At 35.2% G+C, this 20696-nt stretch overlaps 1 protein-coding gene across 1 annotated transcript in view; it reads left to right on the top strand.

Moving 5' to 3' along the window:
* ROCK2 (Rho associated coiled-coil containing protein kinase 2) overlaps positions 1-20696 on the top strand; it is a 134588-nt gene that overhangs the window by 105946 nt on the left and 7946 nt on the right. Inside the window, 15 exon segments of the mRNA XM_045979718.1 lie at positions 974-1133; positions 4044-4204; positions 4599-4783; positions 5729-5798; positions 6647-6750; positions 6912-7098; positions 10348-10441; positions 10539-10633; positions 11380-11559; positions 11754-11922; positions 14225-14295; positions 15259-15347; positions 15783-15861; positions 16475-16736; positions 16819-17032. Of these exon segments, the coding sequence (XP_045835674.1) occupies positions 974-1133; positions 4044-4204; positions 4599-4783; positions 5729-5798; positions 6647-6750; positions 6912-7098; positions 10348-10441; positions 10539-10633; positions 11380-11559; positions 11754-11922; positions 14225-14295; positions 15259-15347; positions 15783-15861; positions 16475-16736; positions 16819-17032 (2120 nt within the window).

Raw genomic sequence — 20696 nt, 5'->3', positions numbered from 1 at the left:
GTAAACAGCTTCTTAGAAGAGACAATGACAAATCCATTTTAGTCCTAAGTTTGAGGTGTGTGAGTCAGCCAAATTGGGATGTTTACAACATCAGTAAACTGGTTGTTGACGCTAGAAATACTTGAGAGTCGTTGGTACAGAAGTGCCAAAGCCTGTGAATGAAAGAACCTGTCGGGAAGAAATTGGTTAGAGCGGTGGTTTTTCAGGGCAGAGTAGATTACTCTGTTGGTGGATTGAAAGAATCATTTTCAGGGTTGGAGATTTATTTGAAAAATAGAAGAAATATCTACACTTATGACACAAACTATAGAAAACAAAGAATTAGAAGATCTTTTTGAGGATATATAGAAATTGACATCTCTTATAAAGATTAGAGACATCTGGTATTAAAGATTAAAGACTTAAAGCAAGTCTCTTTATGTGGAATATAAGAGGGTAAATGGTAGAGAATCCTGAAAATTTATCTTTAGATATATATTGGATATGTTTTAAAAGTGAGAAATAATGATATAGGAAGGGGAGAAGCTTTGTGGCTGAAGAACACTACCTCCAGAGAACACCAGCATTCAAGGAGCAGCTGGGGGAAAGCTTTGTAAGTGACATAAAAGATGAGAACAGGAAGTGGGGAGCCAAGTGAGTTCATTGTCAGGTATGTCAAGGAAATAGTTTCAAGGGCAACAGTGAGTCTAAATGAGATAACAACTGAAAAGTGTTTGTTAAATCTGATGTTGAGAATATTGTTAGTTACTCTGTTGAGATAAAAGGCTCTCAGTGTAGATCTCCAGTGTAGAATGGAGAGATGGGACGTGGGTGCCATGGGAGGTGGATTCCATGGATCATTTTATACAGTGTTCGAGTGAAGAGGGGAGGAAAGGTATTGAACATTCTTAGTCTGTAAAAAATAACTTCATAAGTCTTTGAAATTGTGAGCTAGTCTTTTTTGTTGATAGTTGCTATTTTAAATCTTTAATAGGAAAAGAACAACATGGAAATAGATATGACGTACCAACTAAAAGTTATACAGCAGAGCTTGGAACAAGAAGAAGCTGAGCATAAGGCTACAAAAGCACGGCTGGCAGATAAAAATAAGATTTATGAATCCATTGAAGAAGCAAAATCAGAAGCCATGAAAGGTATGCTTTTTTCTAAGAGTTTTGCCGCAGCATTGTACTAAGAAGTGATTCTGTAGTCAACTCTTTGATTTTAAAAAACATTTTTTTATATTTTATTGTCAAATATTGGGAACCGGAGAGAAAAAAAGATGAGGGAAGCTTTACATCACTTTTTTCCTTTATGGCAACAATCATTTCTAAGATAGTAAGGCCCAAACACAAAATTACTCAACCAAATTTAAGGATCAGAGAGAAATAATATTTCAGTGGAGTCAGTAGTAATAGGCACACAGAGCATAAGGTTCTAGATCTATCTATTCAGATTTGGGGGGATTTCCTCTTTCTGTAATATTTAGTCTGACATTTCACCAGTTTGTATAGTAAAATTGTTGCCAGTTTATGTAAAATAAATGTTTTAAAAAATAGTACCTGGCCTAATGAGAATATAAGCTCATTGAATATTTTGAACTCTGACATGATGAAGATGCAGCTAGATTTGGTCAAAGTGTTATCCACTACAAAGGAATATAGGGTAAGATAGCAGCGCTGACTTTTCCACAAACCAGTATGTAACTTGGAATTGTCTTAGGATAACTTCTTGTTTTCCTAACTGACTGCTTATTATTATGATGGATTTGAAGTTCCATAGGAAATTAATAAAGTACTCTTGTGACAGATTCAGAGAACTCCTAAGCAGGAACTTTATTTCTTACTGAAGCATAACATTTATGAATAGCTTAGCAAAAAAATAGGTTTTCAATTATTGAATGTAATTGAAATTGGAGATTTTTGGTTCAAATTAGTTTAGTGTAAGGTACTAATTAAGGATGTTAAGAGATTGATTGATTGCTTTAGTTAGAAAAATCTAATTACAAGAGAGGAAGTTAGTGGGCCATGTTTCCCTATCAGTGGCTTAGAAGATAGAGTTCAATTTCTTTTGAGGTATTAATTTAGGTGTAATAAAATGCAGACACTATTTTCACATTGTAATATACACATGTAACCACCATTCAAAACAAGTTGTAAAATCTGTGTTTTCATCACCTCAGTAAGTTCACTTGTGCCCCTTTCTATTCTCTGTGCCCACATTAGGGTAAATTGTTGCGGGGGAGGGGGCGGGGTGTTTTGTTTTGTTTTGTTTTCTTTTTTCATTGTTGACAAGGTTTGCTTCTAAGTTGCAGAAATAGTAAGTACATCTGTCCATGTCCAGGTCTAAAAGCCTTTGTTCTTTCTATGGCATGTCTTGGCTTCCTTTGATCCTTGATTAAGAATATGGCTTCCTAACAAGGTTATGTGACCTTGTCCATAGTTACTAATCTTTTTTTTTCTTTTGGTGTATTTTTGGTGTATTGTTTCCTCTAAAGAGGGTATTAGGTTGTTGTGAAAATCGAGTAAATGATAGGGGAAAAGTACTTAAAAATATTAGCTGTTACTAGTATAATGTGAAGAAGTTGCATTTTTTCCACACTTTTGAAGACAGTTCATTAAAAACTGAAAATCATAGGTTTATATAACTATAATAAATGATAGTCAGATATCAAGCATTAGATATGAAAGAGCAGAGGAGCCCAATTGAATTTGAATAGATTTTCTAATCAGTACATCAAAAGGTAATTTCTTTAATGGTAATTGCTGGTATTTAATATGAAATCACTTGCTTAGACATAGACCTTGCCTGCTTTTCACTTCAAGATTTAAAAAGGATTGCCTCGGTGGCTCAGTTGGTTAAGTGTCTGCCTTCAACTCGGGTCATGATCGTGGGGTCCTGGGAAGGAGCCTTGCCTCTGGCTCCCTGCTCAGCAAGGAATCTGTTTCTCCCTCTGCCCTGCCCCCTGCTCATATTCTCTCTCTTTTTTCAAATAAATAAAATCTTGAAAAAAAAAAGTTTTTTAAAAACCATTTCTGAGGGGTGGGAGGTTGGGGGAACAGGTGGTGGGTGATGGGGAGGGCACGTTTTGCATGGAGCACTGGGTGTTGTGCAAAAAGAATGAATACTGTTACGCTGAAAAAAAAAATAAATAAAAAGGGGAAAAAAAAACCATTTCTGATTAATAAAACAAAAGTTTATTACAAATCATTTAGAAAATACAGGAAAGTATGAAGAAGTAAAGATTAACCACAGTCTTACTAATCAAGAGGATATTTTGTACATTTTCTGAATTTTTTATACTGTTCTGCATTTTTTTTCTTCTAAAATAATACTGTGAACATTCTCCTCCAGTCATTAAACATTCTCCTTGAATAGTAAGCACTTGCCAAATGCTTTTCATGTGCGAGGCAGCATTTAAGTGCCACACAAATATTAACTAAGAATCTGCATAACATCCGTGTGAGGGAGGATAGGTACTGTTATCATCATTCTAGAGATGAGGAAATCGAGCCTCAGAGAGCTTAATTAACTTGCCTAGGCAAATAATTAGGACATGTTAGAGTTTAACCTCAGGAAGTTTGGTCCCAGAGTCTTGTCCTTTACCATTCCCCAAAATATAATTGTCATCCTCTGCATATTAATATGCTAATATGGAAAGAGCCATAGACATAAAAAGTCTACCTGGAATGTTTTAGGGTAAGAAGAGTAACACCGAGAGGCACAGAGTAACAGAAAAATAAAAAAAATCTTTACTAACAAGATGTAAGGCTCTTTTAGAACCATCAGTGAAGGCAGAATTATTTTACTTCCAGTGGCATGGATGTAATATTGCAGTGTGGTTGATTTTTCCACACTGCAAATGAAATAAATGCCTGATTTCCAAGCATGAAACTTGACATTTGAAACTCATTAAGAAGAGTAATGAAAATATTAAATTGGAAATTTAAAAAAATGTTTTTAAGCTATCATCATTTGCTATAATTTCTATAGCACTGTGTCATGTATTTGATAGGCTTCTTTTGTTTGTGAATTCATGATTGTGTCCATTTTTGTGGCAATAGAAATGGAGAAAAAGCTCTCAGAGGAAAGGACGTTAAAGCAGAAAGTGGAGAACCTATTGCTGGAAGCTGAGAAGAGATGCTCCATATTTGACTGTGACCTCAAACAGTCACAGCAGAAAATAAATGAACTCCTTAAACAGAAAGATGTGCTAAATGAGGATGTGAGTATTCAGTTTACTAATAAGTACTAACAAACTGTGTAATCAATTCATAATCAAATTAGGTTTATCTATAATGATGTATAATGATGGTTTCATAATTTAAAATTTTTTCTTATAAAATATTCTGCTACCTTTAATTTTACGAATTTGGCCAATATGCTAAATGGTGAATCATAATTTAAAAAATTTTAAGTTATTTTTACCTTAAAGATCATATTTTATTTTAAAAAATAGGACATTTTTATTTAAAAAAAATATTTTACCGTGATTGCCTAAGGGCAAAAGTCTGTTTTGCAGGATCATATTTGCTGCAAGCTTCATTGATAAGAAAAAGCAAATTGATAAGAAAAAACAAATTACTTATATTTTATCAAGTAGACTATTTGTTTTTTAGGTTAGAAATTTGACATTAAAAATAGAGCAGGAAACTCAGAAGCGCTGCCTTACACAAAATGACTTGAAGATGCAAACACAGCAAGTTAACACACTAAAAATGTCAGAAAAGCAGTTAAAACAAGAAAATAATCATCTCATGGAAATGAAAATGAGCTTGGAAAAGCAGAATGCTGAACTTCGAAAGTAAGTAAATTGTTTGAGACAGAGTTTTATTAATACCTACAACTATCCACATGTAAGTTATTTTAATTTTGATTTACCTGGGGATTTTCTTTTGATCATGTCATAGTCTTGATACATTTCCTCCTTTTTTCTCTATAAGTTTTTTAATTGTATCATATATGTTGTGTTGTTCTCCAGCCTGCTTTTTTCCCTCTTAGCTTTGAGTTGGAATAATTGTGATTTTTATTTTTTTTAATAACCCTAGAGTTTAACTTACTCCAACCCAACCTCTTAAATGGGTTGTTAGGCTTGCTTTTTATTTTACATATTTTTTATTTAACTTCATTGATTTATTGAAGATTAATATATATACAGAAAAAAGTACACAAATGATATATAGAGCTCAGTGAATTTTTACAAAATGTACAGATCAGTGTAGTTAACATCCACTTTTAAACATAAAAATGAGCACTCCTTCCCTCCCTGTCATTTTTTCACTCATCCTAAGATAACCAGTTTTCAGGTGCTCTTTTAATTCTCCTACTTGGTTGGCAGAAATGGCTGATCACAGTGAATGGTTGAGACTATGTAAATTAGTATTACTGCTTTAATCACTATTTGGTTTAGGACCCCTTTATACAAATTCTTATTTATGTCAGTTATATCTAATGATATTTTTTGTGTTAGAAATTAAAACAGAAGAGCATACAAACACACATTTCATTCATTAGCTGTTGGAGTGATGAATCCTGATATGTTCTGTAACTTCAAAAGTCCTTACATACTCCTGAGAGAGTGAGAATTAAAACAACAATGCAGTGATGATTAGTATTATGTAAACAATTTGACTTCTTGGGTTGTTTTAAGGATCTAGGGATGCCCAGTAGTTCCCTTGGCCACATTTCAAGAGTTGCTTATTTATTTTGTGTGTACCTTATTTGAACCTTTTCTTCGATGTCTCCACAGAGAACGTCAAGATGCAGATGGGCAAATGAAAGAACTTCAGGATCAGCTTGAAGCAGAGCAGTATTTCTCAGTAAGTTCTAGATACGTTAATTTGAAAAACAGCATCTTTGTAGAATTTAAAATTTTTTTGCTGCAAAACTAGAAAGACTCTTGTCTTTAGAATAGATTCTTAAAGCAAACACCAGACAGGGATTTGGATAGGTTATTTTGTACTACACAATTCATATAAAAAGAACAACTGGGCAAATGACTCTTGATAGCTTAACAGAAGCCTATCATCGTTGCTGGAAAAATGGTTCTAAGTACATACTTTATGAAGTTGATTAAAAGGTGATTGCTTTTTTCCCTAATAATTCTTTCCATTCAAGCTGACTTTTTGAGTCGCTTTTTTTAACATATAATAGGAAAAATGATTGCTTTTTTTTAATGATTGCTTTTTGAGGTAGAATTTTCATAGTGAAAGAAAAATTGTCATTTTAATGTTTGTACTTTTTTAGATCGGTTTTTTTTTTGTTGTTTTTTTTTTTAGATCGGTTTTGAAAATAAGTAGTAATGTCACCTGTGTTTCATTTAAGCTAACAAAATTTTTTTTTGTCTAAATTAGTAATATCTTTTTGCCTCTTTATTGATTCTGCCTGTGTGTGTCATTTAATGAGAAATCTCAGTCTGATATCCAGTTGAAAATCTACCTTCTAAATTGTTAGTGGAACTTTTATTAGTTAATTGGTTGATTTACCAGAAAGGCTCATTCACTATGAATTTACTCAAGGGCCCAACATTGCTCAGTGTTCAGGAACATATTTGTATGTGTCCAACTTGACTTTGTCTGGATAGACTTTGAATTTAGACGTAAAATTAATGATGAAGGTGATGGTGGTAGGGGTGGCAATGATGTTTCTGTTCTGTTTTGCTGTTTAGACGCTCTATAAAACACAGGTGAGGGAACTTAAAGAAGAATGTGAAGAAAAGACCAAACTTTGTAAAGAATTACAACAGAAGAAACAGGACTTACAGGAGGAAAGGTAAAGCTGCGATCCTTGTATCTTTTGTTCATAGTCATGTTCTCTTCTAGAACAATGCCTACAATAGGGCAAGTAAGTATTTGTTGATGAAGTACATTAGACAAAAACTTTGACTTCCTAATGAAAATTGGACATTAAAATAATGTATCATTACAACGTAGGGACTCCTTGGCTGCTCAACTGGAGATCACCTTGACCAAAGCAGATTCTGAGCAGCTGGCTCGTTCGATTGCTGAAGAGCAATATTCTGATTTGGAGAAAGAGAAAATCATGAAGGAGCTTGAGATCAAAGAGATGATGGCTAGACACAAACAGGAACTCACTGAAAAAGATGCTACAATTGCATCTGTAAGTAAAATGTCTAGTTATTTTTTTATTTTAATTAAATTACTTTATCATCAGTCTTCCTTAAAAGCACCAGGGAAAGTACTACAGATAGAAATGAAAAATCTTAACATGCCAGCTATAGGATTTTGGATCCAGTGAACATTAGCTTCTCAGTGTTTGGCAGACAGAGGCTCAAAAAAAAAAACTACTTCCAGTGGGTCTACCTGTTGGTAAATTCAGAGTGAAAGAACTAAAGTGAAAGGGAAATACCAGACACAGAAACAATATAAGCCTTTTTCTTCTTGTTAAACAAAGTTTAGTTGAAAAGAATCTTGAAACTACCACGAAGGTACTCCTATGCAGGTTGAAAAAAGTTGTAATGAAAATTTCAAAGAGAAGTAAAGTCTCGGGTAGTTGAATCTGTTATTAAATTGCTATAGTGGATAAAAAGTGTGGTATTAGGACAACGATATTTAATCCCATTCAGTGGAAATGAGTAGGGAGGCCAGAACCAGATTCTTGCACAAACAGGAATGTGATATATGGTTGTGGTGGTAATAGACACATTGCTGGGAAAGGATTTAGTTGTAATAAATGGTTTGGGATGACTTTCTTTTTGAAGGGAAAGGAATACAGTTAGGTCCTTACCTTTTACAACATAACAAAAATAAATTCTAGCTATCCTAGTATATGTGCTACCGAAGCGAGCACAAATTCTAGCTGTCATAAAGATCTAAATGTGAAAAAGAAAAATTTTAAACACTTAGAATGAAATCTAAAACTTACTATAGCAGAGACAACAAACAGCTTAGAGGGAGAAGACATTTGTAATGTATTCATGAAACAAGGGCTAGTACCGGGAACACATGTGGCACTACTTCAGCTCACGAAGAAGTTAAACAATACAGAAGAAAATGGGCCAAAAGAGGAAACCCTAAAAACATAAGCAGATGCTTAACCTAACTACTATTTAAGAAAGGCTGGGTAAAATAGCTTTGAAATACTACTTCATACTCATTATAATGGCAAAATTAAGTATCTCATTAATTTCAAGTGTTTGCAAGACATGTGGGAACTGACATTCTTATTTACAACTATGGAGAGTGTAAATGTAGGTGGCATTGTATAGTAAGTGGTATGGCAGTTTTAAATATTGATTATTTAAGTATTTTAAATATTCAAAATATGGAAGTTTAAATGTTCACATAATCTAAAGAAAGTCTATGTTATGATAAATATGCTGGAGAAATTGAGGCACAGTTTTCATAGCAGCATAAATGTTTGTAATAGCAAAAATTCAAATGTCTTCTTTTTTTAGGTTTTATTTATTTATTTGACAGAGCATGGGGAGCACGAAAGGGAGAGAGAGGAGAAGCAGGCTCCCCACTGAGCAGGGAGCCCAGTGCAGGGCTCCATTCCAGGACCCTGGGATCATGACCTGAGCCAAAGGCACACACTTAATAACCATTTGAGCCACCCAGGTGCCCCAAAGTGAAGTTTATTGAACGATCGCAAATTAGTAGTACAAAGCTCCCAAACAGGGAGGGGACCTAAGAGCGTTGCTCTTAAGGATATGTGGAAGTTTATTTTCTTAATTTCATTTCGTTTAAAAGATTTTATTCATTGGGTGCCTGGGTGACTTAGTCATTAAGTATCTGCCTTCAGCCCAGGTCATGATCCCAGGGTCCTGGAATCAAGCCCCGCATCGGGCTCGCTGCTCCACAGGAAGTGTGTTTTCCCTCTACCAATTCCCGTGCTTGTGTTCATTCTCTCACTGTGTCTCTCTCTGTCAAAAATAAATAAATAAAATCTTAAAAAAAAAAAAAAAAAAGATTTTATGTATTTATGTGAGAGAGAGAAGGAGAGAGCGAGAGAGCACAAACTGGGGGAGCGGCAGAGGGAGAGGGAGAAGCAGGCTCCTTGCCAAGCAAAGCCAGACATTGGGGGTCAGTCCCAGGACCCTGAGATCATAACCTGAGCTGAAGGTAGATGCTTATGTGGCTGTGCCAACCAGGTGCCTCCAAAATTCAAATGTCTTCTCAGACGAGATCGGGCGCGTTCAGGGTGGTATGGCCGTAGACTCAAATGTCTTCTCAGTAGACGAATACGTAGATGAATGAAATGAGGTAGAAGGTGGAAGTACTGTATCAGTTAAAATAAATTAAGATCTTTATATGTCAGCAGTTTAATTAATACAATGTCCAGTGAAAGCAGTGACAAAAAGATACCGTGTGATTATGGACAATTTATAATCACACAAAACCTCACTATTGTTTTATGTGTTTGTAAAAAAACTGTATAGTCATGAGTGGGAAGGATGAACACATAATTCACAATACAGTTTCTTTTGAGTGGGAAAGAAGAGTAAGAGTAGGATTTGTGATAATAATAAACAAGGATGTCAGCTTCTCTAGTAAAATTTTATTTTGTCTTAAAATATTCTGACTTGGAACACTGAAAAAAATAAAATAAATATTCTGAAAGAAATACTACCATTTTAAAATTTGTTTGGGGCGCCTGGGTGGCTCAGTGTGTTAAGCCTCTGCCTTTGGCTCAGGTCATGATCCCAGGGTCCTGGGATCGAGCCCCATGTCAGGCCCCTTACTCAGCAGGGAGCCTGCTTCTCCCTCTCCTTCTGCCTGCTGCTTCGCCTGCTTGTGCCCTCGCGCACTTTCTCTCTCTCTCTCTCTCTGTCAAATAACTATAAATAAAATTAAAAAAAAACAAAAACCTAGGGGCGCCTGGGTGGCTCAGTGGTTAAAGCCTCTACCTTCGGCTTGGGTCATGATCTTAGGGTCCTGGGATAGAGCCCCGCATTGGGCTCTCTGCTTAGCAGGGAGTCTGCTTCCTCCTCTCTGCCTGCCTCTGTGCCTACTTGTGATCTCTGTCTGTCAGATAAATAAATAAAATCTTAAAAAAAAAAAACAAAAACCTAAAATATGTTTATTCTGGATGATGAAATGCAGTGCTTTGTTATAATGTTTGTTTTTAGTTTATTAAGTGTTTTTCTCGTTAAAAATGCTGCTAAGGCTTTTTGAGAGAAGGAGCAGGTTTTGGCTTCCTGGGATACTCACAAAGTCTGATGGTTAGCAGAATTCTCATCAGTGAAGTTCCATAATGTTCCACAAAGCCACAAAGTGTAGAGATAGATGTACTTAGAAAAATAAGAGTTTTAGCATCATTCTAGTCTATTTTTATTTTGAATGATTGCTTTATAACTTGGATTTTTTAAATTGGGATATAATTTTTTTTTCCACTTTCATTTTTTAGCTTGAAGAAACAAACAGGACACTAACTAGTGATGTTGCCAATCTTGCAAATGAAAAAGAAGAATTAAATAACAAATTAAAAGATGCCCAAGAACGTATGTATTAACAAAGAATAAAGTTGATTTTAAATTTGCCTAATGTTTTCTCATTGCTGTGGTTATTAATATAATCTTGACATTTCCCTGTTTTCAGAGCTGTCGCGGCTGAAAGATGAGGAGATCAGCGCAGCCGCTATTAAAGCGCAGTTTGAGAAGCAGCTGCTCACAGAACGAACACTCAAAACTCAAGTAGGTGTGACAAACTAAAGAGGATTTTCAAATCCAGTTCATCTCCCTCTGCAGATTGGCTGTAGTGGTCGTTGAGTGGATTGGTATTTTCACCTGCTTGCACGCAGCTAAATTTGGCTAACATTGTCCAGTTCAATGTTTACTTCAAGTTTCTGTAATTTTTCCATGTGAAATCACATTCCCTCCTAAGTTTTTATTGTCATCTGATAAATTTTTTTGGTTTTAAGAAATGACTGAGTGAACATTTGCTGGCAGCATAAGAAAGGGTTAGTCTGAAAAAGCACCTTTGGCTCTTGAACCATCCTTCTGCCAGTTCTGTGGTTGTGTATACAGCATGAATCTTTGTGAGTCCCAGATGCTCAATTCTCTGGTTGGACACACTGTATTTTACTCATATGATGCCAGTGCGAAATTTTCTTCCTCCAGATTAGAGGTGGATCTGCCTAGCAGAAGTCTCTCTTGAAACTAAAAACTTAAAGTTGTAGAAAGTGACCTCAGATCCAACCTGTGAACATTTTAAATTACATTTCTCAGAAAACATGAGCGTGAAAAACTAATATAATTTGGAAGAAGATAAAAAATAACAAAGGGAATATATTATTTAATATAGACAGTATTTCTCCGTTGCCCCGTGTGTATAGGGGAGGAGATTATTAGTGATCATATAACTTGCTGTTGGTGAATTACCAAGAACCATCAGTACGATTCATTTTATTTGATTACCTATTTATTTCCATGTTTTTAAGGCTGTGAATAAGTTGGCTGAGATCATGAATCGAAAAGAACCTGTCAAGCGTGGCAGTGACACTGATGTGCGGAGGAAAGAGAAAGAGAACAGAAAGCTGCACATGGAGCTTAAATCTGAACGTGAAAAACTGACTCAGCAGATGATCAAGTATCAGAAAGAACTGAACGAAATGCAGGCTGTAAGAATACTTTCTGAACTCTACATTGAAGACTTTTTTTTTTAAGAAGCAGAAGTATTTTTAAGAAGCACAAGTATTTTAAGTATTTTATTGTATTGGTTATAGAACATTTCTATTACTTCATAATTGCCACTGAATTAAAATTAGGAGGTATATGGTATCCAATTAATTTAACACAGTTTAATCTCTTGTAGCAAATAGCTGAAGAGAGCCAGATTCGAATTGAACTGCAGATGACACTGGACAGTAAGGATAGTGACATTGAGCAGCTGCGGTCACAGCTCCAAGCATTGCATATTGGTCTGGATAGTTCCAGTATAGGCAGTGGACCAGGGGATGCTGAGGCAGATGATGGATTTCCAGGTACAGGTTTATTTTCACCCCTTACATTGTTTATTATGGAAAAACTTTGTCTTAAATATAAAGCAGTTGATTGTGTTAAGTCCTGAGAGTGACTGCTCCTGAGAAAAATGTTTGTCATTTCTTTAAGAAAAAAGCATACTCCTTGGAGTGGGCTTCAAACAACCATTTAAACTTACATTATATATTGAGTTTTGACAAAAAGTCTTGTGAAAAAAATGCAACAGAAAATTTCACATATTTAGTTACTTAAATTAGCTCTTTATGTATTCTAGGTAGCTCTTTCTTCAAATTTTTATTTTATTTTCTGTTAACTTCTTTCCGCCTTCTTACTTCCTTTCCTTTTATGTCGGGTGTTTAGTTCATATCACTCAATCACGCACTATGGAATCCATGTCATTCACCTACCAACGTTCCTCCACTTCTCTCAATATTGCCACTAAGCCTTCCAGTTCTCATGTGCTTCTTGACTCTGATTCTGACTCAGAAGAAGAAACTTTGCCCTACTTACCTATTTCATCGGAACCTAACGGTACAGGTGATATCCTGAAAATTTTTCACCTTTGAGGTTTTCCCTGCTACCCTTAAGTTCTGTCCCTTTTTTTTCTTTGTAACATTAACTAATATTCACTAACTCTAACAAATTGTTCTGGTCTCAGTTAAAAAGAAAATACTGCATGAACAAAGAAGTTTTAAAGGAATTGTCATATGGCGTTGCTGTTACATTTGATAGACTTACTTTGTCGATTTTATATCATTTAAGAGCATTTGGTTTTATTGCCTGCGTCATCCATTTTCAGCCAACAAGAAATTCTTTCTCAAGTTTCATGTTAAGAGTGACAGCACAAAAAACACCACATAGACTGAGAGGTGTATGTAGGTCTTCATTGTTTTAGCTACATTGTGTTAGGCCTTAAAAGAGAGTTCATGACACTTGGACCCAGTCTTTGCCCTAAAAGGACTTAGAGTTTTAAATGAAGAAACTAGATGGAAAACATAAAATCTCTGTTTAACACGAAGTTCATGTAAGTACAAACTACGTTTAATGTAAATGCCACAGGAAATTAGTAGATGAGCAGTTGAATATAAGGTGAAATGTAGTCTCTTACTAACTGAATGCAAAGTGAGATAGCTGTATTTACCTTGTCACCTTGTCCAGGCATACGTACTCATTGTTACAGATCATCTGATTTGGTCCCTTAAGCTGGTATAGGACCATGTCCAGACAGGTACACTATATAGACTGTTTTTAATGACAGCGTTTCTGTTCACAGAGTCTGGAAGGTTGTTGATGTGAGAAAGTATAGGTTCTAGAGTCTGGTGCATCCCTGTGTGGCCTTCCTGTGGGGTTGTAAGAATTCAAGAAAATGGATGTTAAGCATCCAGCACAGTTCAATACATGACTATCAGAATAACCTCCAGAAATACTTGTTGACCCTAATTATTCCTTTAAATGGTACTGATCACATGCCCCTGGAACCAGTTTTGAGGATTCAGGCAGTTTCCTTTGTTGAACTAGAATTTTGCTATTTTGGAATTTAGAAATGTTTTTAGTTATATTGCTATTCACTAACCAGATTTGATCGGTAATTTACACAATTTTATTTCATTTTATTTTAGCCATTTAAAACATCCACTTTCTCTGATCATGTAATTACTCAATTAAAATGTTTTCTCTTGGGGCGCCTGGGTGGCTCAGTGGATTAAGCCGCTGCCTTCGGCTCAGGTCATGATCTCAGGGTCCTGGGATCGAGCCCCGCATCGGGCTCTCTGCTCTGCAGGGAGCCTGCTTCCTCCTCTCTCTCTGCCTGCCTCTCTGCCTACTTGTGATCTCTCTCTCTGTCAAATAAATAAATAAATAAATAAATAAATAAATAAATAAAATAAAATGTTTTCTCTTTGAAGAAGATACATATGCACTATATCAATAAATAGGCCTCTTCCAAAGGAAAAATAAAGAATTCTAATACAGGTGCACTGGTGAGAATAGAGAATTGCTTCTCTTTCTTGTACCTTTTCTGCTCAACTTCACAGATGCATGGATTTAGTTAGCAGGGAGCATTTGACTTTATAAGCTATAGAACATATATTTTCAATGTGCTGTAACCTGGATTTTGTTTGGTATTTCATAACTTGCTTATACTCATCCTGCAGCAGTATTATTACAGCCTTCATAACGTGTAGTGGTAAATTCTGAAAGGCATATTTGATTTGTTCTGTGACTTTTATATTAAAATTTTATTGAGTTGTGCATTTTCTTAGGAGAATTGTTAAATTTATCCTCATATCTTCTGCTTATTTATAGAATCAAGACTAGAAGGATGGCTTTCATTACCTGTACGAAACAACACTAAGAAATTTGGATGGGTTAAAAAGGTAATTGGTACTTTTGAATATGGTTCTTTTATTTTGCTTTTGGTTTGTCTACAGCCATTTCACATTTGTAGTTGTAAAATATACATATAACTAGAACTTTTAGACACATAAAACTTTGTACTTCCTGATTTGGAATGATGTGATTTTGTATATCTTTATGAAGAAACAAACAAACAACCTTTCATCATCATAATAATAAAACAGGTTTTGGTGGTAGGAAAACAAAAGTCAGTTGGCCTTGGTGTTCTGCTGTTTCAGTGGGAAAACAACTCTGGGTATGATAGGAAGCCCTAATAATTTCTTTTCCTCTGTTACTGTGATTTGATTGATATTGTGATGTTCATTTTTGGTAAATGTCTTAGTCTATTCAGGCTGCTATAACAAAACAGACTGGTTAGTGTATGAACTATAGAAATTTATTTCTCACAGTTCGGGGCCTGGAAGTTAAGATCAGGATGCCAAATGGTGGGGTTCTGGTGAAGGCCCTCTTTCACATTGCAGACTTCTTGCTGTGTTCTCACATTGGGGACGGGGCTAAGGATCTCTCTGGAGCCCCTTTATAAGGGGACGAATCCCATTGAGGAGATCTCTCCTCTCATGGCCTATTCATTCACCTTCCAAAGGCCCTTCCCACTAACACCATCTCATTAGGTATTAGGGTTTTGCATTAAAATTTGGGGGACACAGAAATTTCAAACATAGCCATAAGGTTACCTGTGTTATTGGATTGAAGATAAGTCCAAAAAAATATTTGAATTCATTTCCTGTCCAATTTGCTTATTTAATATGTATGTAAACTAAATTTATTGTTATTTTAAGGAAGACTTTCCTTAGAGTATATTGAGAACTTCTAAGTTAAGTATTTTATATAATTTTTATTGCTGTAGAATTTGTTTTCAAAGAAAATAAATAAGATATGTATTAACTTTAGTCATGAATTCCTTCCCTCCCTCTCTCTAACAGTATGTGATTGTAAGCAGTAAGAAGATTCTTTTCTATGACAGTGAACAAGATAAAGAACAATCTAATCCTTACATGGTTTTAGATATAGAGTAAGTGTTTTTATTAAAATATTTAGAACCTTTCTCTTTTAAAGTATAAGAGAGTTATGTGACCTTTTTTTCAAATTAGTGCTATTTATTATTCACTGTAGTATGTAGATAGATACACTCATATAGCTTGTACTGTACTGTTGTTACATTTTCTTGTATTTGCTTCATAGAGATGAAAGTCTGGGATATAGAGTTAGCTAAAACATCTTTATTTTATGGGTCTTTAATATGTTGTTTTCTGAAACTAGAAAATTTCTGATTTCCTGGAAATACTCAAAATCTCAAAGATTGATTGAATTAAAAGAACCAGTGTATCCTCTGATCTTCTAACGTGGGTCAAAGTCATTGCTTTTAACTTCTGACATAAGTATAGGGTAACTAATGTAATTTGATCCTTTGGTAATATTTTATTCCTTTATTAAAAATCTTTTATAGCAAATTATTTCATGTCCGACCAGTTACACAGACAGATGTATATAGAGCAGATGCTAAAGAAATTCCCAGGATATTTCAGGTAAATAACTTAATTTTGGTTTTGGTTAGTTGAATTTATTTTGGTGTTTTTTTTTTTTTTTTCACCTTTAGACTGAGGTTCTTGGTGTGATAAGACATATTAAATTTCTTTATTCTTGGGCCTTCTTTAGATTACCTTCCAATTTTAGTCCCATTTAAAGGTCATTTGGGGCACCTGGGTCGCTTAGTTGGTTAAGCAACTGCCTTCAACTCAGGTCATGATCCTGGAATCCTGGGATCGAGTCCCTTGTTGGGCTCCCTGCTCAGTGGGAAGTCTGCTTCTCCAGCTGACCTCTCTCCTCTCATGCTCTCTCTCATTCTCTCTCTGTCAAATAAATAAATAAAATCTTTTAAAAAAAATTGCTAAAACATAGCTATTGTGGAGAAAATAAGTAGGCATTTTTTTCTGAAATGTGAGCCAAGTGACTGTCCCAGTGACTTTTCTCATAGAAACTCCTGATTAGACAGAACCTACTAACGTTTGAACATCAAATGCATTTTCTTCTCATTGAATGTTTTAGGCTAATATTATTTTATTGACACTGTAAGAATTGTTTCTACTTAAAAAATAATTTCTGTTGGCAATCATTCATTATTTTTTTTGCTTTCTATAGATTCTGTATGCCAATGAAGGAGAAAGTAAGAAGGAACAAGAATTTCCAGTGGAGCCAGTGGGAGAAAAATCAAACTATATTTGCCATAAAGGACATGAATTTATTCCTACTCTCTATCATTTCCCAACCAACTGTGAGGCTTGTATGAAGCCACTGTGGCATATGTTTAAACCTCCTCCTGCTTTAGAGTGCCGGCGCTGCCATATTAAATGCCATAAAGATCACATGGACAAAAAGGAGGAGATCATAGCGCCTTGCAAAGGTAAATAAGAAATTACTTGCTTCATCATTTATGTTCAGATGAATTTAGACATACTAATTTTTTTTCAAATATTTCTTTATAGTTTATTATGATATCTCAACGGCAAAGAACCTGTTGTTGTTAGCAAATTCTACGGAAGAGCAGCAGAAATGGGTTAGTCGGTTGGTGAAAAAGATCCCTAAAAAGCCTCCAGCTCCAGACCCTTTTGCACGATCATCTCCTCGAACTTCGATGAAGATACAACAAAACCAGTCTATTAGACGGCCAAGTCGACAGCTTGCCCCTAACAAACCAAGGTAATAAAATGTGATTAAAAATTTGTGTCTTTTTTAGTATTTTGCTATTTGTGTTCAGCTACAAACTTTCCTAATTGTAGTGTTCCTTTGCTCAGTATGTCAGTGATCCATGGAATACCAAATGTTTGAAACTGTTTCAGTGTGTATGTCGCATTCACTGATTTAGTTGATTGTAGCCCAGATTTGTTTACTAAATCACATAAATATTAAATTCAACCAAAAATATATAAAGGGTTCATTTTTGTCATCTTTAAGTATATAAACATAATATTTTAAGATTTTAGAAGCACACTGACTAATGTAATGCTTTAGTAGACAGTGTCCACACGGACCTGTAAGCATCAGGTGCACACATTGTGTTTAGTATTGCAGACCTGTTAACCTCTTTTATCTTAGAGGACTTGGTACACAGGACTGAAATCTTCTTAAGTCTTAATTCACATCTGCAAGTTTAGAATAATACTTGCTTCTGACTTAGAGCAACAGAGATCCATCTTAAAAATGCAGATATTAACTGCATTCCTTGTGGACATTCCTTGTATTTGAGGCAGAGTTGGGACTAGGGAGTAAATTCTGAGATAATGATGAATGCACAAAATGTTTTGGTGGAACTATTTTCATATGGCTACATTATAGTCCTTTCATTCTTGATGCAAAATAACCATTTCTTGGCTTACTAGCTACTATGGCATTTGTAAATATTGCTATTCACTGAAATGACCGTGAAGATTTGGTTAGTTAGCTAAAGGGTAAAGTCTATACGATCAGGTGTCTAATTTCAGGTATCCTTTTTGTTCCCTAACACAGGACCTTCAGTATATGAATAATGATGTGCTTTGGCTGTATTATCAGAAATCTTTTCATTCTAACCACAAACATCTAATATGAAACTTTTCTTGAAACTATTATCTCAAGGAAATAATTTAGAATGACAAAGGTAGAATTGCTGTTTCAGCAGTGAAAATGTTGAATTTTTCTGTGAGGTATGAGAAAACTAAATACTATAAATTTAGTGATTATATGATAGTAATTAAGCTGAAGAAACTCAATACAGAGACACTGAAGGTCATTCCATGTGCCATGCGCAAAACATCTAAAAATTAAGTTTTTGTTATTAATATTAATATTAATAATGCATAGGTGTTATGCTACTGAGATAGCTTACACTATCTAGTGCTTTACAGCTTCCAAAGTGCTTCCATAATCTGTTCTCTCATTCAACTTTCTGCATATTCTGTCATTTAGTCTTTAAAGTATTCCTGTAGAGCAGAATAGATAGGTATTATTATCTTTCTTTTTGACTAAGACTCTAGAAGGGCAAATAATTTCAGATTCAGGACTATAAGAACTCCACTCCTTTCATATATTTTACTCTTTGTTACTATTTGATAAATTAATGATTTCACTGCCTGTGATAACACATAGAATTCATTAATGAGGCAGATTTCAGACTAAGCGAGGCATGTTTTCAGTTACATAACAGTTTTCATGTTCACTGACTTATAAATACTTGGTTATTCCCTTCTTCCCCACTTTGGCATTTTGGTCTATTTAGAGGCACATTTACTTTTAATTTTTGTTGCTTTTTGTTTTTAGTTCTGGCCCTGCCCTTCGAATCATTCTTCATTGATTTTTTAATACATTTTGCATAGCAACAGTAAGTAATAGGGATTTCTTTCTCTCACAACTTTGCATGTAGATAAAACTAATATCAAAACTGACTACAAAATGTATAGGGTATTTTTGTGAACATTTTTGTCTAATATACTCTGAAATTTTAAGCATAAAGATGGGCACATTTAAGATGCAATTTTGTATCTTATTAGGTCTCCTGCAGTGTTGTTTCCATTGTCTTTAATATCTATGACTCCATTGCTTCATTAACTCATAAAATTGTATCTGTGCCTCTCTTACATGAATCACCCTAAAGTTTGCATTTCATTTTGGGTGTCACATTTTAAGAGTAGTATGCACAAATTGGAGGCTGTACAGACGAGAACAACAGAGGGAGTAATGGATCATTTGAAAGTGTTAACACATGGAGTAAGTGAAGGAACTAAGGATATTTAGCTTCTGAAGAAATTGTTTGGAAGGATGGGAGATGGTAAACAGCAGTAAAGATTTAGTGGACTTTCTGTAGATGATGTATTAGAACAAGAATCAAGCAGAGAAACACATTTGGGCAGTCAGAGATTTCCAAAATTGGAAGACTTGGTTTGCTCTAGAATAGTAAATGCCCTGTCACCAACAGTGTTAGTACCTGAGTCAGGTGAATGCTTGGTGATACTGGGAAAGAGCGCCCTCCTCAGTCTGTCATGTGTAGGTCGTCTGACAGTGAGCCGCACAGCTCTGGAGGGGAGGCAAGCATTGGACTTGATGGCCTTTGATGTTCCACTAATTTATAACATTCCAATAGACAGGTAGCTAGAGCTGTGAAAGGATTGTTCAGGAACACCTAGGAAACAGCATTTCTGGTTGATATCAGCCGTAATTTAATTTCTAGCTCTTTGTATAATCTAGCTTTAGTGAAACTAACTTGCATGCTGTCTTTCTTAAGACAAATGTTTGGCTTTGTTAGACATTATCAAAATCATCAAATGTATTTATATATGCACTAAAACATAATACCTATAATCATCTGATTTTTTTTAACTTTTCCTCAGTGTTTTTGTCTTTGTTAATGACTACACCATTACACTTTTTTTCTTTCTGCTTTTGTGACATTCCTAGTTCTTTTTTTTTTTTTTTTTTAAGATTTTATTTATTTATTTATTTGACAGAGAGAGAGAGAGAGAGAGAGATCACAAGTAGGCAGAGAGACAGGCAGGGTGGAGGCCCGGGAAGCCGGCTCCCTGCTGAGCAGAGAGCCCGATGTGGGGTTCGATCCCAGGACCGAAGGCAAAGGCTTAACCCACTGAGCCACTCAGGAACCCTCGACATTCCTGGTTCTGATTCTCCTTTTAACTCTTTGCAGCAATCCCCTTTTTCTGTAGGGAAGTGAGAGTTCAGTAAGTGGTAGCTACTATGTATGCCAGGCACTCGTCTGTGAGCTTTAAGTGTACTAAATTATTTATCCTCATAACCACCCTGTGATTTAGCTATTCATGTCTCCATTTATCAGACGTGGAGACTAAGGCATAGAAGCACCGTGTGTCTGAGATCACACACCAACCAAATAAGCAACAAGGCCATGAGTTCAAATCTAGATAGTCTGGTTCCAGCTCCTGCAACCCCAGCCATATTCCTGCACTGCCTCACGGTGATAGGAGTAGAAATGAGTTAATTGACAGCTTATAAAATATAATGTATAGAAATTCTATTCCAAAGGTATGTTTTCTTGGTAATTTTGAATTTAAAAAAATGCTGGAAAGGCAGAAAATTTGTGAATATAATGTTGATTTGTGATAAAGATAGTTTGGAGAGATCCTTAGTCTGTTCCAAAGTGGGACACAGAATGCTGGTCTTTGCTGAGGGCATTTCTCTTTAATTATTTTTCTTTTAAAGGTCTTCTTTAAAATGCAGTATTTAAGCCACACAGAAAAGTATAAAGCAAAAATGCAACAAATGCTCATTTGCCCAGTTTTAAGAAATAAAGCATTGAAAAAAAAAAAAAAAGAAAGCATTGCCAACACAGTTAAAATTTAAGGGTGAGAGGAGCTCTTAT

Source organism: Meles meles, chromosome 15 (genome assembly GCF_922984935.1).
Source record: "Meles meles chromosome 15, mMelMel3.1 paternal haplotype, whole genome shotgun sequence".
NCBI lineage: Eukaryota > Metazoa > Chordata > Mammalia > Carnivora > Mustelidae > Meles > Meles meles.
Note: the sequence above shows the minus strand (reverse complement) of the source record. Positions and strands in the feature narration are given on the sequence as shown.